Raw genomic sequence first — 26,529 nt, 5'->3', positions numbered from 1 at the left:
AATACAAAACCACTCAGGGCCCCCCTCCCATGCACTCCCTGATACAGGTAGCAACATGGCAGTAGACAAGGGGTGCAAACTCATCTATAAAAAGAGAATCACACTTCCAAAATATTAGCAGTAATAGGGATAGAAAAAAAAACACATTTTTTTTTATTCCCTTCTAAATGGATGGAGGGAGGAGGGAGAGGGAGGAGATTCCCCATAGCAGCTGCGCTTTGGAAGCTTGAAGGGTGGAGAGTTCTCCATTGCTCAGCCCTCCTCCCAGTTGGGCTGATGACCCAAGGACTGGCCTGGGTGAGTTTCACCCCCCACTGAGCAATCTCCCTTCCTTCTCTGGCTCCCACTTCCATCCCAGCCTTGCTTCCGTTCAGTCCAGCTCCTTCTATTCAGCATCCTTCCACATCTCACTTCCCCAGTCCCATACCTCTTCCCTTCTCATGTTTCCTCTATCTTTTCCTGTCTTAAGGGGAACATGGGTAGAAAGACATGCATTACACAGAAATAGTCAAACCCAATCCTATCATTTTATGGAAAAGAATACCGAACCCCAGACACTGTTAAGAAACATGGCTAGTGAATGTCTGAGACAGTTAACTCAGTGCTCAGTTTGATAAATATTATTTCCTACTATTTTCTTTTCCTCTTTCTCTGCATTTGACACTAAGATGCTCTGAGGAATACAAGCTGATTGGGTACTTCCAGGGTTTCTTGCATGAAGACAAGAAGTGAGAAATATTCTTGAAGGCAGAAAACATGGGAAAGAACCTAGCAGTTCTCCACTTCTGGATTTCTCCTTTTTAATTGTGAATATTAAATGCCAGCAATAGAGAAAAGTTTTTCAGGAACAAGGTTTTATGGAAGAATGAGGAAGATTTTGTAAAGCACAGAGACCTTTAGAGACCTTAGGATCCATCAATCAATCTCCAAGCATTTACCTAATATCAATAAAAGCTTAGTGATAGGAATTCCAATTGGAAAGAATTTTGGGGATCCTCTGATCTAAACTGTTCCTTTTACAGAAAGAACCAGAGGTCACACATGTAGCAGAACTGGAATTTAAACACAGGTTCAGTTGCTTCAAGTCTGGGTTATTTCCATTTGCCCACACTGTCTCTTCAGTGCCCCTTCCTCACAAAGAATGTTCATTGTGTTCAAGTCTTCATGACCCTATTTGGGGTTTCTTAGCAAAGATACTAGGGTGGTTTGCCATTTCCATCTCCAGCCCATTTTAAAGGTGAGGAAACTGAGGCAAACAGGGTGAAGCAACTTGCCCAGGTTAAAACAGCTAACTAATTATGTTCAAGGATAGATTTGAACTCAGGTCTTCCTCACTCCAGGCCTGGTGCTCCATCCACTTAGCCACCTAGCTGCCCCTTAAAAAGAGCAAGCAATTTTTTTTTCTTTGTCTTAGTCTCACTTTATAATAGTAGACCTCTATATCTCAAAGAGGGGAAATGACTTTTCCAAGGACATGCAGTTGATAAATGATGGAACCTGGACTGGAAATGGTCCGTTTCCCAGAAAAGGGCTCTTCCTGCCACATTCTCCTCCCTCTATAGGGGGTGGCAGAATCTCACACTGAAGGCACTTTTAAATGCTTGGTTGTCGAATATGACTCTGGGCCAGTGGAAAAAAGGAAAGAGAGAGAAGGGAGAGAAAGAAGGAAAAAAAAGGGCAAGACAAATGCAAAATTTATCTCGGCCTGGGAAATTGGGGGCCTAGGCCCTGTCACTGTCATTCATACTTCCTGCCCTTGTCAGGTCACACTGTCCTCTGACTGATGCAACAACCGGTCATTTTGAGCCAGTGAAGATATTTGGCTTGGGGAGAATGGAAGTAGAACATTGGAAGGCCCAAGAAACCTAGACTGAGAGAGATCAGAGGGTCCTGTGAGCATCTCAGAACCCATGGAAGCTGTGAAGGCTCCAGGGACTGAAGGCAGGGAAGAAGATCCCCAAACTTTTTTTTTTAATGCTTAAGTTTTTGAGGTTTCCAAGATTAAGGAAGCAGGTGCAGAGCTTTGAGGCAGGACCTCACTCTCAGATTTTGGTCAACATATTTGTTTGACTTGCACCCAAGATGCATGAAGATGGACCTCTTTTCCTAATCCAGCCATAGAGAACACAGAGAATAATATCCAGGAGGCAAAAATGTCCTGTAAATATGCCCTGCCCTTTCTATCTTTTGCCTTTGTCCTAAACAGGCCTGCTGCATGTCTCATATTCTACGTTGCCAAAGGAGAAGGACTGTTCAAAGTTTGAGCATCTATTAGGAAAGAAAAATCTTTAGCAACAGAGAATGTGCCTAGAGATGCACGAACAACAACCCCTAGTCATCCTACAGTGCTTGGCTCTTTAGAGATTTGGGATGTTGGCCATGGGCCTGGGAAAACTGGGGCTCTTGTTCTCTAGGTTATTTGTGATCCTGCTTTTGCAGATTTCTCTTTTTGAGTATCACATGGGGAAGAGTCCTTGTCATATAGAAAGAGCTTACAGTCCCACTTATAGAAAAGAAAGAGACCTAGTCATTGGGGGCTTCTTCTCCTTGTATCAGAAGTCAGCGGGACCGTATGACAAATATTTCTTCCAAAGTCCTCCAATCTGGATTGTTCCAGAGACAAAGTAAGTTGTTTTTAATTTGTCTGAATAATGAAATAATCATCCATATTTCTGACTGTCTGGTTTGTTGGTAGAATTGTGTTTCATTTAGCCTCACAGCATTGTTTAAAGCAAGACCTAGCTTTGACAATTTAGAGAAACCTGATGTTCAGGAGGCTAAAAAAGTAAAGATTTTTATTGATGAGCAGTGCAGCAAACAGAGAAATAGGGGCTATCCATAAATATTCTATATGCATTCAAGGTTGAGGGTCAGGTAAAGAAAGTTTATTCTCTAAGAATGAGCTGGGAGAAGAACCGATTATGGATGACAAATATGGGAAGAAATATTCCTTATTGGACCCATATGTGATGAAGTTCTCAAGGTCACTGATCACTGCTAGGCTTCGCTGGGATAGTGGGAGTTTCTGCATTTTTATACCCCCAAATTGGGGGAAAGATCTAAGTTCACTATCTCAGGCACCAGAAAAGAGAACAAATTCAGAGTACTCCAATGAGTCCAGAGTGTCATCCAATCCAAAGCTTCAAGCCTCATCTGCCTGACAGCGAGTTACCAAGGGAAAAGGTAAAAATGTCTATCTTTCTTTACATACTTTGGTGAGTTTTAGGACCACTTGATCTAAGTGACTCCATATTGGAGTTCTATCATTAAAAGTGTGAGAGATGAACTCTCAGAGGTGAAGCCTCCTCAAAAGGTCAATAATTTTTGATTATTATTTTCAGAATCCTCCCCTCTCAGACCCTGTTTTTAAGCATGTAACAGAAAAAAATAAGCCCTGCCCCAACCCCAACCTGAGCCATTTGCCCTTGGCTTCCGGCCTCTTTCCTTGTCTTTGAATTTCTCCGCTGGATTGTAAGCCCCACCTCCCAGTTAGAATGTAAGCCCACCCCCAGTTAAGGGGGTAAGGGATAATGGTGGGTGGAGACTTGTTTGCATGGTGGGTGGAAACTTTGCGTGGTGGGTTGAGATTTGCTTTTATAAGGCGCCCCTGTTATGCTGCTCTCCCTCTCTCTCTCTCTCTCTCTCTCTCTCTCTCTCTCTCTCTCTCTCTCTCTCTCTCTCTCCCTCTCTCTCTCTCTCCATGTGTATCAAAGGAGCAGACAGCCATCTCGCAAGATTGTAATAAAGGTAACCTCTGCTTTCCACCTTGAGAAGTCTCTGAGTTTCATTTGGGTTAGGGTCGCTGTGCCACACAAAAGTATAACATTAAAATATATCTAAAACACCAAACTATATAAATTTACAATGACCACAAGTGCCATATCTATCAGACCATTTACAAGGTTCACTAATTGCACTGTTTTCAATTCTTTTCTTTCTATGTAATATAAACTATAAGACAATTTCTCTCAAATATCTAATCAGAAGCCATTTGCAGGCCATGAACTAGGGTAAAGAACCAGAAGAAAGTTTATCAAATTTGCAGATGACACAGGTCTAAGAGAGATTTATAAAATACGGCGTGAGAAACTCACAACACTACACAGTCTTGGAAGACTCAAGGACGGAAGTGGATCAAGTAAAGAGAAAGTTAACAGTGATAAATGTGCTCTTCATTCTGCCTTCAAAATGACAACATAATATGAGGACTGAAGTGTGGTTACTGCAGGGAAAATTATTGGAAGGTTGTAGTGAACTAGTAAGTGATTTAAAGAGAAGAATTTTCTTTCACTAGGACTGTGATGGTCTCTCAGTAAAAGACACTAATCAGACCCCATTTGATTTATTATCTTAATTTCTAGGCATAGCTTTGTGGAAAATGATTCAAGAAGTTGGAGAGAAAGTGGAAAGCGGCAAGAAGCATGGTAATGGGGCCTTTGGTCAATGTCACCTGCAGGTTATTTTGAATGAATCAGAGTGGTTAAAAAAAAAAAACCAGGGCAACAAGATGACTCTTATCATTGACCTAAGCTTATCGATTTGGAAGATTTATTATTTTTTTGGCTTAGTTCTCCAGGTCATAACTAAGGGAGGTAGGTGGTGGGATCTTCCTCAATGGAGATTTTAGATAAAAGGACAGAAGATTCATTATCTTATATTTTATAGAGATTAACCTCGGTCATGTATGGTTTGAGTCTTTGCAGCACTGCCACAACAGCATTTGAAAACATTGGTGTGTGTGCCCATATCATTCCTCTGTTCCAGACCCAAAGAAGACCACCAGGTTCTCAATTCCTATAAGATAAAATAACAACTGATCTGCTGAATTCCAATAGCCTTTCATTCTCTGACCCAAGCCTCATTTCCATTTGTAGGCTTATTGCATAACACTCCCCTTCAAGGAATCTACATTGACTCCAACCTGATTTACTTGCTGCACCTCATATATGAAATCACACTTCCTTTCATGATATATTTGCATAGACAATTGCTCATGCTTTGAAGATTATTTCATATATTCTTGGATATTCAGAATGTTTTGCTTCTTTAAAGCTGATCTTGAGTACCACTTGCAACAAGAAATTTTCCCTGAGTTTTCTAGTTACTATAATTAAACCCACAGAAATTCCACTGCACTTATTTTTACGTACATATTATGTATTTTTATTATTGTTTGAGTGTAGGTAGTTTCCTATCAATCAAAGAAAAGGTAGAAATAAATAGGATTTTTTTTTTCATTTTGATCCCTAGCACTTAGGACATTGATGGACGTAAAAGTTTTTGTTTATGTTCAAATATATATGTGTATATACACATATCCACACACATATATGCACACAGATACATACCCACATACACACACATACACTCACAAATATATTCAATAGATGGATGAAAAAAAACCTGAAAAATGCATCAATGATTTGTCTTTTGTATTGTAGTAATTCTGTGATTAAGTGCCTTCCCACAGTCCCAATGATTTCGATTTGAGCCTTGCCAAACCACAATTCCACATTACTCCCAGTATCTACTTCTTCAAATACTACTCAGGTGCTATTAACCTGACTTAAGAAAGTCATAAAGCATTATAAAATAAAACTACTGCAAATTTAGAAAATGTCATCCCAATTGGGCTTTCACTATTGCAAGGCAATCCATGTACTGCTTCCCAAGTGATAGCTTATTCTTCTTTCCAGAGTACCTATTAAAAACCTCATTTCATTCTCCACATTCTCACCTGAGGACATTGCTTTAAAATATATTGACAAAACAGAAGATGTAAGTTTTATCTACTCCTTCCCTTTTTCTATATTCAATGCACTATTCATTTAAATGCCCATTCTCTTTCCATTTAATCTAGTTTCTGATGAAGATATATATCTAATCATTTGTACACTTGTAATTTCTACCAAAATGCAATTTTTTACACTCGTTCCTTTTTTTTCTCCTCACTCAAAACTTCCTGATTAGAATTGGCAACCCCTTCTATGGAGTATCGAAATGGCCCCCTAATGGCTCTTCTCCTACACATCTCTTCTGGCATTTGCTAGTCTCACAAAGATGTGCAAGGGATTTTCACAAAGTGCAACACCTGGAGGTTAGTTCCCTATTTGCCGAATTGGAATCACAATCTGGTATCTTTCTGGTCAAAGATAAACTTCACAAGCATTTAACACATTCACACCTTGGGCATCGCCTAAATATCTATATTTATTATCCTTCACTAACCTTCATGACCTTTTTAATAAAGCCAAAGAGACCTCATCATTCTTCATGCTCCAAACTCCATCTATCATTTTTGTGCTTTGGGGAATACTGTCTCTCATTCCAGGAATGTAATCTCTCCTCATTTCCATGTCTCAGAATTCCTATTGTCATTTCATTTTCAACTCACTTGAAATGAAGTCTTTATTGTCCTCCACCCTACCCAGAACTGTTAATGACTTTCTCCAAATCATATTTTGTCTCCTTTGTCTCCAATTTAATGTATTGCTTATTATGTGACTATGTTTTCTCTTTTGGCTAGAATGTAACCCCTTTGAAAATAGGTATTTTTCTTTTTTTGTTTTTACTCTTGTCTCTACACCCCCTTGACTTGCAAATGCCTTATCTCTAGTAGAGGCCTCATAAATGCTTGTAAGCTGACTAAAATCACTTGTTAATCCTTTCAGTTTCTTCTCATTGGGAACTTCAGTTTCTTTCTTTCAGTTTATTACATTATGAGCCTGAGAGTATTTATTTAACTCTTTCTCCTCATTTTCCTATTTTTTCTCTGCATCTTTTAACACTGTTGATCACTCTCACCACCTTGGTGTTCTCTTCTCTCTAGGCTTTAGGGACTATGTTTCCTCTATTCTCCTTTTCCATTCCTAACTAATCCTTCTCTTTTAACCTGGCCGCATCCTCTTCAGATTACACTGTCTAGCTGTAGGTATCCCTCAGGGATCTGTCACTAACCTACTCTATTACTGCACATGGTTATCTTATCAGTTCCCAGGATTTACAAAGCATCTCTCTGCTGATGATTCTCAGATTTACCTGTCCTGGCCCAAACTCTCTGCTTACCTCACACATCTTATATCACCAACTGTCTTTTCGATATCTTGAATTAAATGTCCAATGGATAGCTTAAGTTCAGTACATTCAAATTGGGAATCATTCTCTTTTTTCTCTGAACTCTCTCCCTACTATTGTCCTCCAATGCCTTCTGGCTCTTAACTTTGGAGCAATCCTGCAATCTTCTGTATCCCTCTCCCTCATATTTAAGCTGTTTCCAAGGCCTGTTAATTGAAGCTCACTAACTTCCATCATTACAGACTAGCTGTGGAGACCTCCTTGATGTGGCTGTCAGGGATGGGTCCAATTGTCCTGAACTACGGCTGCAGCAGGCAGTCCAGTCCAGTGGCAGTAACTTCTTGAGTTCCTTTATAAATTGGTTTAAGGTTGCACTGGTTAGGTTGTGTGTAATAAGGAATCTCACGCTCCTGTACGTGATTTCCACAGGAACTGGGAGGTCCATTCGAGCCATGTCAATTTAGTTAAAAAACACTCAATAAGGTTATGAAAGGGTTTAAAAATTTGAATACAGAAGTGATGTAAAGAAACGGAAGTCTCCTTCACTATACTCTACTTGAAATTCCCTGTGCTTTAAGTATGAAGTTCAGAGCAATGGGAAATGAAATGAACCTTCTAACAAAAAGCGGTAATTCTTCAACCCAGTAATAATGAGGCAAAAGGAAGGCAGTGCACTGAGGTTTACCCCATCCAGGCCAGAACTCTTTTAAAATGCTCTGCCAATTTCAATTCAACACTTTGTGTCCAGGTTAACCGCTCTTAAGGGGGCTTCTTGGTGGAGTAGTAATGAATTTCTACAATTCACTTGTCTGCATAGAGGTCGTACTGTGCCTGGCAGTAGTCTCCACTGCCCTTCAGAAACTCCATAAATATGTGACCAAGAACACCACAGAACCGCTCTCTTCTCCTTATTTCAGTCACGATCCTTATTTGCCAGCTTTTCATGTTGATGCAGGCTCCGATGTAGAGTCTCCAGCATCAAAGAATCTGGGTGATTCTCTGCTAGGACACGTGCATCCAGCTAGAGAAACCAGCCCTGGGCAGCCCAGAGCATTCATTTTTTTAAAATAAGATTTAGAGTGCCAAATTTTTCTCCCTCCTTCCCCTTTCCCCTACCTAAGACAGCTAGAAATCTGATATAGGTTATACATGTTCAATCATGTTAAACCTGTTTCCACATTAGTCATGGAGAAAACTTGCAGGCTTAAGGTCTTCTAGGTCCTTAAGAGAAGCCTTTTGATTGAATCCAAATTTTACACTACAATCTTCCTTAAAAAACAAACAAATAAACAAAATCCTTCTTTAAAAGGATTTATTCTGTAAAAATTGGATTCAGTCAATGGGCTTCACTTAAGAACCTAGAAGACCATATGAGGCCTTAAGGCCACAAGTTCTCCACCCCTGACAGAAATAGAACATAACAGTTTTTGAACTTTTAAGAACTGAAAGGTGGAACGTTTTATCACTGGTCTTTTCATCACCTAGGATTGGTAGCAGAAACTATAGTAACAGCCGAGTCACATTTTGGACCCAACCAAGCAGTGGTTTGACCTGTTGGCCAAGACCCATTAAAAAGTGTTAGCTGATCTAAGTAAGGGAGTAACTAGTGCAGAAGTGTTTTGTATCCACAGACATTCTTTCTACTGATCCCATTATAAGACTTTTTATGACATTGAAAGTGGTCTTTTTGTCCCGGGACTCCCCACAACCCTTAGAATCCTCTTGTCTATGGGTGACTTCCTGACATACCTCATTGTGTAAAAGGTCTCCACGTTCACTAACATTCATTCTATGTGCTCTGCTTCTGAGTCTCTGGACTTCTCCGTTTTGCGCAACATCCACCTTTTCATTTGCTCCTCTCCTCATCTTCTGCGCCCTTTCAGGGACTCTCTTCCACGTCCTAGGATAAGCTGCTTAAGGGCACTGATTCTTTTTATTGTTGTTGCCTATATTTGCATCACAAACTCTTGGCACAGGGACAGGCACACAGGGAGCACTTCAACAAATGTATGTCGCCTTTTTTTTTTGATTAATTTATTTTGAATTATCAACAATCACTTCCATAAGGTTTTGAGGTTTAAATTTTTCCCCCCTCTCTCCACACCTCCCTCCCCAAGACAGTGCACAATCTGATATAGGCTATACATATACATTCCTATTAAACATATTTTCACATTAGAGATGTTGTAATTAAGAAAAAATGTAAATTAAGAAATAGAACCACAAAGAGAAAACAAAGAACAACAATACTATAGTCACTCATTACTGTGTTTTGCAAACTTAACCTATTCTGTATGCAAGACACAGTAGTCAATGACTATAGTAATCTATTATTTGAAAAACACAAAGATTCCAGCTTCTGGGATAAGAACCCACTTTTTTGAAAAAAACTGCTGGGAAAACTGGAAAAAAAAACCTAGGCATTTATCAAAATCTCACACTATATACCAAAATAAAGTCAAAATGGGTTCAAGATTTAGATATAAAGGTTGACACTGTAAGCAAACTGGGAGAGCAAGGAATAGTTTACCTATCAGATTTATGGAGAACAGAAGAACTCATGACCAAACAGGAGACAGAGAACATTATGAAAAGCAAAATGGATAATTTTGATTACATTAAATTGAAAAGTTTTTGCCAAACAAAGCCAATGCAACTAAGATTAGAAGGAAGGTAGAAAATTGGGAAAGAATTTTTACAAACAGTCTCTCTGATAAAGGCCTCATTTCTAAAATATACAGAGAATTAAGACAAATGTATAAGAATACAAATCACTCCCAAATTGATAAATGGTCAAAGCATATGAACAGGCAGTTCTCGGATGAAGAAATGAAAGCTATCAATAGTCATATGAAAAAATGCTCTAAATCACTATTGATTAGAGAAATACAAATTAAAACAACTCTGAGTACCACATCACACCTATTAGATTGGCCCAGATGACAAAACAAGAAAATGATAAATATTGGAGAAGATGTGGGAAAATTGGAACACTAATGCATTGTTGATGGAGTTGTGAAATGATCCAAACATTTTGGAGAGTAATTTGGAGCTATGCCCAAAGGGCTATAAAAATGTGCATACCCCTTTGATCCAGCAATAGCACTTCTAGGGCTGTATCTCAAAGAGATCTAGAAATGGGAAAAGGATCCACATGTACAAAAATATTTATAGCAGCTCTTTTTGTGGTGGCAAAGAATTGGAAATTGAGAGGATGCCCATCAATTGAGGAATGGCTGAACAAGTTGTGGTATATGAATGTAAAGGAATACTATTGTGCTATAAGAAGTGATGAACAGGCTGACTTCAGAAAAACCTGGAAAGGCTTGTATGGTCTGATGCTGAGTGAAGTGAGCAGAACCAAGAGAACAATGTACACAATAACAGCTATTTTGTGTAATGACTAATATTGATAAACTTAACCCTTGCCAGCAGTACAAGGATCTAAGATATCTCCAAAGGCTTCGTGATCAAAAATGCTAATTACAACCAAAGAAAGAACTATGGAGTTTGAATGCAGATTGAAGCATACTATTTGCTATTTTTTTTTCTTCTGTTGAGTTTTGTTTCCTATTTCTGGTGGTTCCTCCTATTGGTTTTAATTCTTACTTACAACATCACTAATGTGAAAATGTGTTCAATAGGAATGTATATGTATAGCCTATATCAGATTGTGCACTGTCTTGTGTACGGTGGTGGGGATGAAGGAGGAGAAAAATTTTAAACTCAAAAGCATATGGAAGTGATTGTCGATAAATCAAAATAAATTAATTAAATAGAGGAAAAGAAAAGAAAAAAGAAAAAAAGATTAAAATAAAATAAAAACAAACTTAATCTATTCCACTGATCTACCGTTCTATTTCTTAGCCGATACCAAGCATTTTTGATGATTGCTGCTTTATGATACAATTTAAGATCTAGAATTGCTAGGCCACCTTCTCCTGAATTTCTTTTCATTACTTCCCTTGATATTCTGGGTCTTTTGTTATTCCAAATGAATCTTGTTATTATTTTTTCTAACTCTACAAAATAATTTTTGGTAGTTTGATTGACGTGGAACTGAATAAGTAAATTAGGTTAGGTATAACTGTCATTTTTCTTATATTAGCTTGGCCTGCACATGAGCAACTGTTGTTTTTCCAGTTATTTAAATGTGACTTTATTTGTGTGAAAAGTGTTTTGTAATTGTGTTCATATAGTTCCTGGGTTTGTTTCAGTAGGCAGACTCCTAAATATTTTATAATGCCTGCAGTAACTTTAAATGGGATTTCTTTTTCTATCTCTTGCTGTTTGACTTTGTTGGTAATATATAGAAATGCCAATGATATATGTGGGTTATTTTACACCCTGCAACTTTGCTAAAGTTGTTTATTATTTCAAATTGTTTTTTAATTGATTCTGTAGGATTCTCTAAGTATATCATCATGTCATCTGCAAAGAGTGATAGCTTTAGGGGGCAGCTATGTAGCACAGTGGACAGAGTACTGGCCCTGAAGTCAGGAGGACCTGAGTTCAAATCTGGCCTCAGACCAAACACTTCACAATTACTAGCTGTGTGACCTTCGGCAAGTCACTTAACCCCTATTGCCTAAAAAAAAAATAAAAAATAAGTAAAAAACAAAAAAGAGTGATAGCTTTTCTTCTTTGCCTATTCTAATACCTTCAATTTATTTTTCTTCTCTTACTGCTAAAGTTAACATTTCCAGTGCGATATTGAATAACAGTGGTGATAATAGACATCCTTGTTTCATCCTCGATCTTATTGTAAATGCTTCCAACTTATACTCATTACAAATGATGCTTGTTGAAGATTTTAGGTAGATGCTATTTATTAGTTTAAGAAAGAATCCATTTATTCCTATACTCTGTAGTGTTTTTAATAGGAATTGGTGATTTATTTTGTTAAAAGCTTTTTCTGCAACTATTGAGATGATCATGTGGTTTGTATTAGTTTTGTTGTTGATATGATCAATTATGCTGATAGTTTTCCTAATATTGAACCAGCCCTGCATTCCTGGTATAAATCCCATCTGGTCATAGTGTATTATTCTTGTGATAAGTTGCTGTAATCTATTTGCTAATATTTTATTTAAATTTTTTGCATCTGTATTCATTAGGGAAATTGGTCTATAATTTTCTTCCTCTATTTTGACTCTTACTGGTTCAGGTGTCAGCACCATATTTGTATCATAAAAAGAATTTGCTAAGACTCCTTCACCTATTTTCCCAAATAGTCTATATAGTATTGAAATTAATTGTTCTTTAAATGTTTGATAGAATTCGCATGTAAATCCATCTGGCCCTGGAGATTTTTTCCTAGGGAGTTCATCAATGTCTTGTTCATTTTTTTTTTCTGAGATGGGGTTGTGCAAGTATTTTACTTTATCCTCTGTTAATCTTAGCAATTTATATTTTTGTAAATATTTATCCAGTTCACTAAGATTGTCAAATTTATTGGCATATCGTTGGGCAAAATAGTCCCTAATTATTGCTTTAATTTCCTTTTCCTTGGTGGTGGATTCACCATTTTCGTTTTTGATACTGGTAATTTGGTTTTCTTCTTTCTTTTTTTTAAAATTAAATTAACCAAGCATTTTTCTATTTATATTGGATCTATGGAGAGAGGAAGAATTCATGAGCAAACAAGAGACAGAGAACATTACAAAATGCAAAATGGATAACTTTTATTACATTTAATTAAAAAGTTTTTGCACAAACAAAGCCAATGCATTCAAGTTTAGGAAGGAAGCAGAAAACTTAGAAATACTTTTTACAATCAGCATCTCTAATATAGGCTTTGTTTCTAAAATATATGGAAAACTGAGTCAAATTTATTAGAAAATTAGAAAAGTTAAGTATGATAGACCTGTGGAGAAAATTGAATTGGGATAGAAAGGAATATAATTTTTTTTTTTGGTGGTACATGGCACATACACAAAAATCTTGACCATTTGCTGGGGCATAAAAACCTCACAATCCAGTGTAGAAAGGAAGAAATGTTAAATGCATCCTTTTCAGATCATAATGCAATAAAATTATATGTAATGAAGGGCCATGGAAAGATAAACTAAAAGTAATTTCAAAGTGAATAGTCTAAACCTAAAAATGATTGGGTCAAACAAAAAATCATAGAAACAATCAGTAACTTCATTCAAGAGAATGACAATAATTAGACAACATACCAAAACCTATGGGATGCAGTGAAAGTAATTCTTAGGGGAAGTTTTATATCTCTAAATGCTTACATAAATGAAATAGAAAAAGAGGAGATTGATGAATTGGACATACGACTAAAAAAAGTAGAAGAAGAACAAATTAAAATCCTAAATTAAACACCAGATGAGAAATATTGAAAGCCAAAGAAGAAATTAAGAAAATTGAAATTAATAAGCTACTGAACTAATAAATAAAACCAAGAGCTGGTTTTCTGTGTTGCCTTTTAACACATTTACAGATTGACTTCTGTTTGTTTCAACCAGAAATTGTAGCTCTTTAGGTCGGTCTTTTGGCTGTGCTCTCATTTAGCAAGATGACAAAGTACTGCACAAAAATACAATGCAATCGCCTTGCTGTAATATGTTTTAGGGACAGAACTCTCTTTATATTTTATGCTTTTTGACGACCCAGAACTTGGAACTCTGGAAACAGATCGAATGAGTTACTGATTCTTCTGAAGGAAAACTGAAGAGACGGACCTGATCTTGCCTGCAAAAGATTGACCAGGGAGTCATTCCCTGGTTCATATGGTTTGGTTATTTGCAAGCGTTGGTGTTATGGTTCATGGATCAATTCTCTGCTTATTTTTGGATAAACCAGTTTACTGGAAGCAGCTTCTATGGTTCTTGGTTCTCAATCCCCTCCTCACTTCTCCCTGCAAGTTCTTAGGACTAGTGAACTCTAGACAGGGATTTTCACACAGGTGAGACATAGCCTAGGGAATCTCTGTCTCTGTCTCTTGGGATCAGGACCCATCAGGCCCTTTCCTAGACACATAAATGGTCCTGCTAGAATTATATGAACACTTCCCAGGTACCTGGCTCTCCCTGGGTAAAGGCAGCTGAGCCCTCAGGAGATGACAAAAGCCCGGGGAGGGGGAGTCTGGCACAACACTGCCTCACCCTCGAGGCCTTGAATTCCCCTTCAGGAACTTCTCCAGGGTTTTTTTCCTCTGACAGAAATGCATGGGTGCCTTGGCCAGCTCCATACCTGATTTCTGATGGGCATCCCTGGGGCCTCATTGGCAAATGGTCAGGACTGTTCCCTGTGGTGCTGCCTGGGACTCCATGGGGCCATTTACGATGCTGGAGGAAGAGAAAGAAAGTTGCATGACACCATGACTACGAGGCAACATAAACCCGGGAAATAATGGGAGCTGCGGGAGGATGGGCAGCACCAAGAGCTCATAGCTTATTTTCATAGCCTTGGAACTGTCATTAGGGCTATGTGATATTGACAAGCCCCTTAATCTTTTCAGATCTCAGTTTTCCTCATCTGTAAAGTGGACACAAGGACTGCACCAAGAAACATTTCTTATGCACTCCCTGGGCACCAGCTCCTGGAGATATAAAGAAAGACAAAAATAGACCTTGCACACTTGGTGTTGATGTTATTGGGAGTGCGTGGAGGGGGAAAACAACCCCCTATGTGAGATTTCATCGGGACATGGAGTTTCTAAGGAGGAAACTCCTTTATCAATTCAAATCAGCACTAGCTCAGCCAATCCCTGAGAAGCCAGATCTTCTCAAATTCTTCCTCACCAATCCCAGTGAAGTAGTTCTTGGGCACCTATAGCCTTAATAAAATATTTTAAATGTGTTTTACTTATGTGACCTTGATTTTCTGTTAGCATCATCTATTTCCTTTTTATTTGAACTTTATGTCATTTTGAAAGCAGTCATATTGCCTGATTTCTGAATAGTGGTTGAATTAGACCAGTTCTTGCTCTGAAATACCTTACATGTGGCAGACAATATGCGAATGATGATTTACAATAATAGTGGAAAATCAATATGAATTTAATGATATAAGTGCTTGATTTCCAGTTCCAACTTTTGATACGTCCATACATCATTTAGTAATTGATTTCTTATTTTAAAAAAATTGGAACAATAATTTTTCTCCAGTTTCTGTGTCTGAGTTATAACAGTCATTATATTTATCAAATATTATTGGATGAATTGAACATATCCATGAGAGAAGATTCATTGGGGAATGTTTAAGACCTAAACAATTTGCTGAAAATGTGATTTGTCACCAGTGAACATGTACCAGAAGTTATTATGCCTTTCATTCTTTTCCATCAGTCATATATTTGTAAAGTCATGGTCTGGTCTAGGAAACATTTGCCCAAGATTTATTGTTTCCTTCTAATACTTTTAGTAATGGCACCTTGGATATATCAGCTGTAGATTGTCATAAGACATAATAAAAATGAGACAGTAGTAAGGCATTAGTTGATATTCTGCATTTATTTCCGGGAGTCTAATGCAATTGGGATGTTTTTGAGGTCATGTTATTTTTTCATCCTATCTTCCCTTACTTTTTTGGGCAGCATCCTGCCATTTGCTTTCTTTTGTGACATCTTTGATTGTTTCTCATGGTTAAGAATACTTGTTGAAAAATAATTGATGAACTTATGAGATCTCTAAGAAATAGTGTACTGGATGTTTTGGTTTTTTGGGGTTTTTTGAGAATTTACTAATGTTTTTGCAAGAAAGAACAGGACAAAACTACCACAGCCCAGGTCTCTGACCTTTTCTTTTTTATTCTTTTTAAGGACGTTCAGTTCCAAGACAGGTGGAGAAAACCCAGAATTATACTTAGTGATATTTCCAAGGGCAGCTCTCTTCCAGAACAAAAAAAATATATGAAGGAGAAGAATCCAAATGCAAGAAGGACAAAAAGTGAAGAACTGTCCCTAAGGTAATTCTTAGAGATAATGTATCTGAAGCCAACATCACCACCCTTTACTCCAGACATTTTCACAGCTCCTGACTTTCCGCTGTTCTCACAATGCATTCATAAGCATGCCACAAGCCTATGACACCTTTTATAGATTTAGAAACCTTAGGGCTCAGTCCTCTCTGATTTCCTTGCCAGGGGGTGACTGGCAGGTGAGAAGATCTTACTCCCAGGGAAAGCAGAGGACATTCTATACCATATGGTTACACTTTGTTTCTGCTGTTTAAAATTCTCTGTTCTAGGTTAAAAAAAAATCTTCAGACTCATAAGCCTGGGATAAATTTAATGCCTCACATTCAGGGTTAATCCCATACAGTTTCCCATACCCATGTCAGTGAATTAAGGACAACAAATTAAGGTCACCCTGAGGATCAAGAAAAAGAAAAGATGTGTCTATCACTTTTTGCAGATGATATTAAATTATACCTAGGGAACCCTAAAAAGTCAACCTAAAAACAAATTAGAATAATTAATAAGTTTGGCAAAGTGGCAGGATATACAATAAAAGGACATAAATTATTAGTATTTCTGTTTATTGCCAACCAAATGATTCAAGGAGCCCAAGAAAGAGAAATTCCTCGTAATATATCTACAGACTGTATAAAACATTTGAAAGTCTATCTGACAAGACACTGGAACTCTATGGACATTATTTAAAAAGCCCTTCACAATAATAGAGAAAGATCTAAGTAACTGGATAAATATTAATTGCTCATGGTTAGCCCAATCCACATAATCAAATGAAAAGATTCCTTAAATTAATTTACTTACCCTGTGACATTATCCAGCTCTATAATGTAAATTTTTGGTAGTTTGATTGTTACATCAGTAAATAAGTAAATGACAGCACTATGAAAGTCAGATTACAGATTCAATACTTTACCAAACATTCAAATTAGGACTTTACAGAACCTAATAACATTGTAACTAAATTTATTTGAAGAAATGACTGATCTAGAATATGAAAGGAAACAAGGAATTAAATATCAAGATGAAATGGAAGAATTAGTACTCATATATCTCAAGCTATATAACAAACAGCAGCCATCTAAATCATTGAACATTTGTTAAAAATAGAGAAGTAAATCAGTGGATTAGGGGAAGAGAGAATCAGAAACTGAACTGATGGAAACTCAAGTTTTGAAAGTTGAATGTAAGGAGACCTAAGCACTCCAGACTTGACACTTTTGAATTTCGATGCTGGAGAAGACTTTTGAGAGCCCCTAAGACAGAAAAGAGATCAAATCTGCTAATTCTTTAAGAAATTAATTCAGGCTGTTCCCTGGAAGGTCAAACACTTAAGCTAAAGCATAAATGCTTTGTCCACACAATGAGAAGATGGGACTCACTGGAAAGGACCCTGATGTTGCGGATGTTTGAAAGCAAAAAGAAAAAGGGATGGCATAGATGGATAGATGGATAGATAGTGTCACGGAAATGAAGAGCAAGAACTTGGACAAACTTTGAGAGGCAAGGGAGGATAGAAGGACCTTACCTTCTATGATCTATTGGGTCACAAAGAATTCGATGCAACCACATAACAACAAGAGCCACATCATGGATAAAGAACTTGAATGATTGACACGTTCTGTAGGAAAAAATCCCCAGTATCAGACGTATTTAGAAGAGAATTCTATTAAAATTTTCAGAAACAATTTATCACAATACCATATGAAGTATTTAGGGAAAAATGGGATTAATAAGGAGTTATAGCAAATGTCTTTTAGGACCCAAATATAGTTTGTTTGTTTTTATCCTTAAACTAGAGAGGCAAAAACAGAGTTGAAAACAATAAATTAAATTTCTTAATGAATACTGATGCATATAAATATAAAAGTAAATAGCAGAAAGAAGACTACAGCAATTTACCACAAAGACCATATCTTATGACCAACATGATGTTTTGCGAAACGGATCATATAAATAACAAAAAGAAGAAAAATCATGATTATCTCCATAGATTGATTAAAAAACATTTGAGAAAATACAAAAATTTTCTCATTTAAAAAAATAAAAAGCAAACAAACTTGAAAGCACAGGAATAAACGCATCCTTTCCCAAAATGTTTATTAGAGTCAGCCGCCGCCGCAGCACCAGGTGGCCACGGCCGCGGCCCTGCAGAAGCACCGGCAGCAGCAGCAGCAGCAGCAGCAGCAATGCGGCGGCGGCGGCGGCTCCATTAAGCCCAACCCCTCTGCTAGCCTGGGAATCTACTGCGGCTCTGGGACAACGAGACCATGAACCTGAACCCCACGATCCTGACCAACATCCTGTCGTCGCCCTATTCAAGGTGCAGCTCTACGAGCTCAAGTCTACCACGAGGTGGTGGACGAGACCTACTTCAAGGATTGACTCAGTCTTGCTCGGGAGCAGTCCAGGGTCGCAGGTAGAGGTCACACATGATGAGGGGGGGGGAGCAGAAAAGCAGCAGCCCACAGGGATGTGCGGAGGGTTTCGAGGTTGTTGGAACCGGAGGAATTGTTTCTACAGCTTTTTGCCTGTTAGACACTTTGAAACTCTCAAGCAGGTGACGGATCTCATAACACATACAGATTCTCCACATCTGAGGGCCCTTGGATTTTTGTATGTAAGGTACACACAGCCCCCAACAGATCTCTGGGCCTGGTTTGAATACTTCCTTGATGATGAAGAGGACCTGGATGTGAAGGCTGGCGGAGGCTGTGTAATGATCATTGGGAAAATGCTTCATTCTTTTCTTACCAAATTAGAGTGGTTTTCTCCCTTATTTCCAATAATTCCTGTTCCAGTTCAGAAAAATATTGATCAACAAATTAAAACAAGACCTAGAAAAATCAAGGAGGATGAGAAGGAAGGGATTGAAGAAATAGACTGGCATACTGAACGTAGATGTTCAAGGTCACCACGAAGGTCACTGAGCCCAAGCAGATCCCCCAGAAGATTCAGTAGAAGCCATCATCGAGAAGGTCAAGGTTCTTCTAGTTTTGACAGAGAATTAGAAAGAGAGAAGGACGGCAGCGACTAGAACCTGAGGCCAAGGAGAGGGAAAAAGAAAGGCGAAGATCCCGAAGCACAGATCGTAGGCTCGAGCACAGGCGGAGCAAGAGCAGAGGCAGGCACAGAAGTCAGAGTCAGGGTGGTGACAAAAAGGGAGGTGAGAGAGACAGAGATCGTGAAAAAGAGAACGAGAGTGGCCGGAGCAGAGACCGTGATTATGGCAAAGAAAGAGGCAATGAAAGAAAAAGAGAGGGAAAGGTCTAGAGAGCGGAGAAGTAGGAGTGAGGTGGAAGAGAAGAAGCATAAAAAGGGCAAAGACGAAAAGAAGCACAGGGATGACAACAACAACAGCTACAAAAAAAAAAGATTCCAAAAGGGAGGAAAAAAAATAGTAGAAGTGGAAGCAGGGAAAGAAAACATCGAAGTAGAAACACAGGGCAGTGCAGTCGAAGCCGGAGCAAAGAAGGCAAATAAACATAAAAATGAGAGTAAAGAAAAATCAAATAAACGAAGCAGGAGTGGCGGTCGAGGAAAAACTGGCAGTGTTGAAAAGTCAAGAAAACGGGAACACAGTCCCAGCACAGAAAAATCCCGGGAACGTAGCAGAAGCAAAGAGCGTTCTCACAAACTAGAACAGTGACAGCAAGGAGGCGTCTGACCACAGGATCGCCTGAGCCAATACAGAGCTCAAGAACCAAGAAAAGCAGCATAAAAGCAAACATGAGACTTTGTCAAGGTTTTTATTTTTTTAGTTTTTGTTTTTCCTTTTCTTTTCTGGTGTATTTTGTAAAAGTGGATCACATTGAATCCTATAGATGTTTGATTAAATCCTGCTTATTTTTCTTTCTTAAAGTTGAGATTGTACAGTAGTTACGCACTCTTCAACGTCCCTATATATAGGCTGGAGATTTTCATTTCCCATTTTGTACAGGGAAGTGCCTTTGTAATCCCATTTATTGCATTGACATTTCCATCCATTTGTTGAGTTTAATTCATGATACGACGCTTATTCTTGCATTTTTATTGTTTGGTTGTTTCTGAAATGTACAGTCTGTTTTAATTCCTTTGGCGTGGTTGCCATGTTGGTTAAATTTCTATAAGACTGTAAACTGCCTCTAATTCTACTTTGTTTTGTAGATGTGGGATTATGGTTTCTGTACTGAAGTTAGCACAGCTGTGCTTTGCATAATAGGAACTGAAGACTTTCAGGATGAGTCTCGAATGTGCATCATAACAGAAATATATGTGTGCATACAGTGTACATGAAGGCTAGGATTAACGTTTTTTGTTCATTATATCTTACCTTGGAAAGCTCTTTTAAAAATGTATTACATTGTGTCTTTGGTCTTTTTAAAATTTAGTTTTCTTAAAACTATATAAAATCAGCATAGAACAGAAAAAGAAGATTGTACATGAAATGAGAAATCTCGGTTTTGTATAGTTTACTTTTCCTTTTAAGTGTATAATAAATTCAACGTGTAACTTTCAAAAAAAATGTAATACATTTAGATTCCTGACAAAGCTACCTTTAGTATGGATTTTCGAGAGGTCATCACTTTCTGATGTAAGGGTTTAAATAAGGTTGTAATTTATTCAGTAGTCGCTTTTAGAGTGGTATCTCAAAGGAAGACTGTTAGTAAGCGTGGAATTTATTCATCTAGTTTTCTTTTTTTATTTGAAAAATGTCATATTATGTAACCATTTTTTTCTTTAATACTGTCTCAGTTTTTTTAATATTGAAGGAAAAATCAGTGCCAGCAGCCTAACATTCTTTTTTTATATACTTTTCTTTTTTAAAAATTTTATTAATTCATTTTGACTTATCAACAATCACTTCCATATGCTTTTGAGTTCAAAATTTTTCTCCCCCTTCCTCTCCCCCACCCTGCCCAAGATGGCACACAATATGATATAGGCTTTACATTTACATTCCTATTAAATATATTTTCACATTAATGAAGTTGTAAGTAAAAATTAAAACCAATAGGAGGAACCATCAGAAAGATGAAACAAAACTCAGTAGCCTAGCATTCTTGCAGCAGCCCTACACTAATCTGTATGAGATGAGAGGGAGGGATAATCTAGTAAAGAAACAGATTCAAGCCTTTAGCATTTTTATAAATGGAAATGTATTTAAATTATGAGATACCTTGATAGTGTCCTTTTTTAAAAATCATAATATGTTTTTTTTTATCAATACTGACAATTGCTGTTTGAGAACTTCATTTAGAAGAGAGAAGTATTAAAGTAGTGCTATAATGCATTATTAAAGAATCATCAGTTAGCAAATTATTTAATAGGCTGTTCTTATGACATGTATACTGATTGAGGAGAACCATCATAAATCTGGAATGAACACTGGATTAAATCCTTAAAAAAAATTTGGTAGTAATTATCTAAAACCAAGAGCAAACAATCTTTAGCAGGGACAAACATGATGCCTTCCAGTTAGGATTTGAGTCAAGCAACAGTGAGACAAAACAAAGATGAATACTAGTGGGCAGTGAAGAATGAACACTGTGGATGACATGATAAAATACTCAGAGAAATCTAGAGAATCAATTCAATACCAATTTCAAACAATTAGCAACTTAAGCAAAGTTGCAGCATAAACAATAAAGCCACGCAAATCACAAGTGCTGTGATAAGTTGTTAACTTGCTCAGTCATGTCCAACACTTTGCGACCTTATATAGGTTTTCTTGACAAACATATTGGAGTGGTTTGCAATTTCCTTCTCCAGGGGATTAAGGTAAATGTAGATTAAGTGACTTGGCCAGGGTCACACCGTTAGTGAGTGTGTGAGATCACATTTGAACTCATGTTTTCCTGCCTTCAGGCCCAGCACTGAGCTATCGAGCTGCCTGTACTTCTATGGACCACTAAAAAACCCAGATGAAAGAGCTAGAAAAATTCCATTTACAATAAAGACAGACAGTTAAAAAAAAATTAAGCATCTGTCGGGGGAGACAAACCCAGAGACAGTATGAACTCAATAACAAAATGCTTATCACACAAATAAATATGAATCTAAACAATTGGAGAAATATTAATTACTCCCAGGTAGGCCAAAGTAATATAATAAAAATGACAATCACACCCACATTAATTTGCTTATTCAGTGTCAGACCAATGAAATTAACAATGTTTATTTTTATGGAGACAGAAAAAATAACACAGAATTGATCTGAAAACAAAAAGTAAAGAATATCAAGGGAATCAATGAAAAATGTGAAGGACAGCAGCCTTGCAACAGCAGATGATAGACTATATTACTCAGTAGTAGGCTAAGGAATAAAGTAGTGGATGACTACAATGGATTAAGTACACAAAATATAGTGATAAAAGACAATTGCAATCCGGTTTTTGATAAAACCAGTTATCCAAGCTTTTAGGTTAAAAACTCACTATTTCAGAAAAAAATTGTTGGCAAAACTGGAAAGCAATTAGGAAGAAACTAGGTATAGACCAACATCACATGCTGATATATTAATTAATTAATTATATGATTATTGTATGATCATATTATAGCATATAAAATATGTAATTACATACTATATTAATTAATTTAATTAATTATTCACATAAGCTGAATATTAAGATAAGGTCATAAAGAATAAAAGATTTAGACATAAATTTATATATAAATTAGAAAAGCATGGAAAATGGACCTGTCAAATCTAAGGATAAGGAAGAATTTATGACCAAACTAGAGATAGAAAGGATCAAAGGAAGTAAAATTAATAATTTTGATTACATGAAAGTAAAAATTTTTTGCACAAACAAAATTATTGTAGCCAAAATTGGAAGGAAAGCAGGAACAAGAAAAATATTGTTGAGCAAATGTCTTTGATAAACCTCTCATTTCACAAATAAGCAGGAAACTGAGCTAGAGTTAGAAAAAATACAAGCAATTCCTCCATTGATTAATTATCAAAGGCTATGAATTGCCAACTTTCAGAGGAAGAAATTAATGCCATCAATGGTCACCTGAAAAAAATGCTTTAGCTCTCTATCAATTAGAGAAATGCATATTAAAAGAACTCTGAGATACCACCTTATACCTATCAGATTGGCCAAGATGACAGAAAAGGAAAATAATAAATATTTGATTGGATGTAGAAAGATTAGGACACTAATGCACTATTAGTTAAGCAGCTAGTTAACCTAATGGATAAAGGACTGGGTCTAGAGTCAGGAAAACTTGTCTTTATGAGTTTAAGACATTTGCTAGCTGTGTGATCCTGGGCAAGTCACTTAATTCTGTCCAGTTTCCTCACCTGTAAAATGAGCTGGAAAAGGAAATGACAAACCACTCTGGTGTCTTTGCCAAGAAAACCTCAAATGGGGTTACAAAGAGTTGGACATGACTGAAATGACTGGAGAAAAAGCAACAAGTACTGTTGGTGCAGTTGTGAAATAGTCTAGCCATTCTGGAGAATAATTTGGAACTATGCCCGAAGGGCTATGAAACTTTATATAACCTTTGACACAGAAATACCATTACTAGGTATGTATCCCAAAGAAATGAGTGGAAAGCAAAAAGGACCTGGTTGTAAAAAGGTATGGCAGCTCACTTTGAATTGCAAAGAAAGAGAAATCAAGGCATGCCCCACCAATTTGGGAAGCACTGAATAAGTTGTGGTAGATGATTGTGATAGAATATTACTTTGCTGTTAAGAAATGACAAGTAGAAAGTTTTCTGAAATGCTTGGAATTCGTATTAAGTTAGATTCCTAAGTTATCTTCTACTCAGCTGGTGAGTGTGGACCCCTGTCCTAAGCTTTGTTCTGTCCATGTTGCTGTTTTCAGAGCTAGCATAGCTCGTGGCTCCAAGTTGGTTTGATCTGAGGAAAGGTGTGGGCCCGGGATCCGGGTGTGTGCTCTGGTTCTTACCCCGTTAGGGCCTCTGCTCACTGGCAGGCACAAGTACCGGCACTCCTCTTTGTCCACTAACAGTGATCAATTCACCTGCTCCTTTGCACCCGCAAACACATTTCCACATCCTGGAAATGGGACTTGTTATGTGCAAAGGAGTTTCCAAATGACGCACAGGGCTCCTCTGTAGTCTCTTTCTGAGCAGTTTTCCCATCTTCTTATTATATCTGGGCTGTGAAATCCTGAAGCTGTATCTGCTTCTATGGTCACAACTACCTCCCAGTCCAGCCACTGGTGTTGCAGCTCTCTGGGCTATGCCCAACCCAAAGTTTCAGACTTCTCCTTGCCACCTGTCATTTCATATATATTCCTTCTTAATTGCCAAGGCTGACTGCTTTATGTGGGACTAGGGCCTCTCATTGCTCTGGTAGACAGGCTCAGTGCTCTATCAGTTGTTTCACTGAGGGCTCCTGGTGCCATGCCTTATGGTGAGGCCCAACTCCAGTAGCCATACACCTTTCTGTTTATCTTGTGTGTACATCCACTTGTTCTATCTTTTTCTGCCCACTCTGTGTGGAAAAGTGCTTGACTGTGATTTGGTCATGAATTATTGATTAGGACAACATTTGTTACATTTTCCAAATCTTTATGGAAGAACTCTGCTGAGACCCTAGATGGCAGTTCTTTCTGTTTTTTTCTCCCCATTTAGCTTTACACACTCCTCATACAAATGTGTTTTTTTTTATGTTCAGCTGAGAACATATATAATATATATGTGTGTGTATACACACACACACACACACATATATCTCCTTCTGCCTGTCTTTTATTCAGATGATCAGTTAAGAATGGCTTTTATGTTATCAAATAATATTTTATATTCTTTAAAAACTGAAAAAAAAATTTTCCTAAATGCCACAAAAATAGGACAGAGGATCAGATTTTGTCCATAGGCCCATATTTAGACTCATGTGCTTAAAATTTTCAACTCTCTATTTCAGAGTAAGATTAAATCATTTTGTTCTCTCCCAAAATTGCTCTTGACAGCAATCAGTCAACCAGCATTTATAAGTCATGTATTATGTGCAAAGGACTGCAAATACAATTGTATGCCATTATCCGATTTGTCTGTAGCTAATCCCAGGCTCAGAAGGAAATTGGTGCTAACTACTTAATTCAGTCAAGATCACAATATTGGATTATCCTAACATTAAGAGGTAATCATTGACAAAGTAATCTCTTTGAAGAAATGGAAAAGTTGATTTAAATTAAAAAAAATAGATGTCACTAGACTTGCGTATGTTATAATAAATGGTTTATAAAGGAAAACCAGTGAAAAGGTCATCATTCATTAAATGCATTGACCAAATACAATGTGGTGGGATCATCCGGTAAAAGTAATGATAATTGATGAAGCGCTGCTATGGTCCACTGGTACTTTTGTGATGTGGGAAGAAATTAGGAAATAATTGCAGGAGAAGGGGTGGTCCCCCAGTGGGAAACTGATGGGAAGAGACAAGAGTCCCTGAAAATAGGCAGACATATCAGGCTTATGATGACGACTTACTGAGGGAAAGGCCACAGCGAGGAGACCATTGGTTTATTGGGGTGAGTCTAGTTTGTAGTGTCAGTGACGCTTGGTGCAGCATTAGGACCTGATGAAGGTTCATTGCTCATAAGTTATTTAGCCTTGATGTTGGCCTAGTGATGTGAATAATCTGAGTGGACCCCAATTACAGTATGGCGGTTGTGGTGTGACACACTTCCACCTGCTACAATCCTTTTTAATTTCCTGTGGAAGGATTACCCTAAAGAGCCCATGGTTTCCACTAGCGAGCAACACACTTTCTTGGGAGGAATGGCATTTATTAACCAAAAACATTGCTGAGAGTTGTGTTTTGATTATTATTAGCATTCATTCATTCATTCATTCACCTTTAGTGTGAATTTCCAGTGATCAAAGCACTTTGGTTAAAGTTATCGAGGTGAGAAAAATGTAAAATTCATCTCAGTCTGGAAAATTGTGGGCCTAGGCCTCATTATTATCTTTCACTTTCTGCCCTTTTCATATGACACTGTCCTCTTACTGGCACAACTTGTGGTAATTTTAATCTGCTGAAGAGATTTTGCTTGGGGAGAATGAAAGTAGCATGCTCAAAGGCCCATGAAACCTAGCCTGAGAGGGATACTACTCTTGTGGACATCTCAGAACCCATGAAAGGTGTGAACACTTCAGAGACTGAAGGCAGGGAAGCAGATTCCCAAACAATTTTTTTTTCTACTTCAGTTTATGAAGTTTTCAAGATGAAGGATGCAGGTGCAGAGTTGCTGGGCTGAATGGTACCCAGAGACCCTCATTCTCAGACTCTGGTCAACATATTTTTTGACTTGAACCCAGGAGACATGTAGATGGACCTCCTTTCCTTATCCATCCACAGGGAACAAAGAAAATAATCTCCAGGGGGCAAAAATGTCCCGTAAATGTGCCCAGCTCTTTCCAGCATTTGCCTTTATCCTAAACAGAGGCCTGCTTCACGTTGCATATCTGCTTTCCCAAATGAGAGGGACTGTTCAAAGCTTAAGGATATCTTAGGAATGAAAAATCTCTAATTACAGGGAGTGGGCCTATAGATACATGAAC

At 37.7% G+C, this 26,529-nt stretch overlaps 1 protein-coding gene and 1 pseudogene across 1 annotated transcript in view; both read left to right on the top strand.

The window, feature by feature from the left end:
- The first annotated feature begins 2,379 nt into the window (after positions 1-2,379).
- Positions 2,380-26,529, top strand: part of LOC110200738 (vomeronasal type-2 receptor 26-like) — a 107,196-nt gene continuing 83,046 nt past the window's right edge. The window contains 1 exon segment of the mRNA XM_078148883.1: positions 2,380-2,624. Within this exon segment, the coding sequence (XP_078005009.1) occupies positions 2,380-2,624 (245 nt within the window).
- On the top strand, positions 16,101-19,763 carry LOC110200678 (uncharacterized; annotated as a pseudogene).

Source organism: Phascolarctos cinereus, unplaced genomic scaffold, assembly GCF_003287225.1.
Source record: "Phascolarctos cinereus isolate Bilbo 61053 unplaced genomic scaffold, phaCin_HiC Scaffold_9;HRSCAF=440, whole genome shotgun sequence".
Classification (NCBI taxonomy): Eukaryota; Metazoa; Chordata; class Mammalia; order Diprotodontia; family Phascolarctidae; genus Phascolarctos; species Phascolarctos cinereus.
This window is presented reverse-complemented; position numbering and strand designations above follow the sequence as displayed.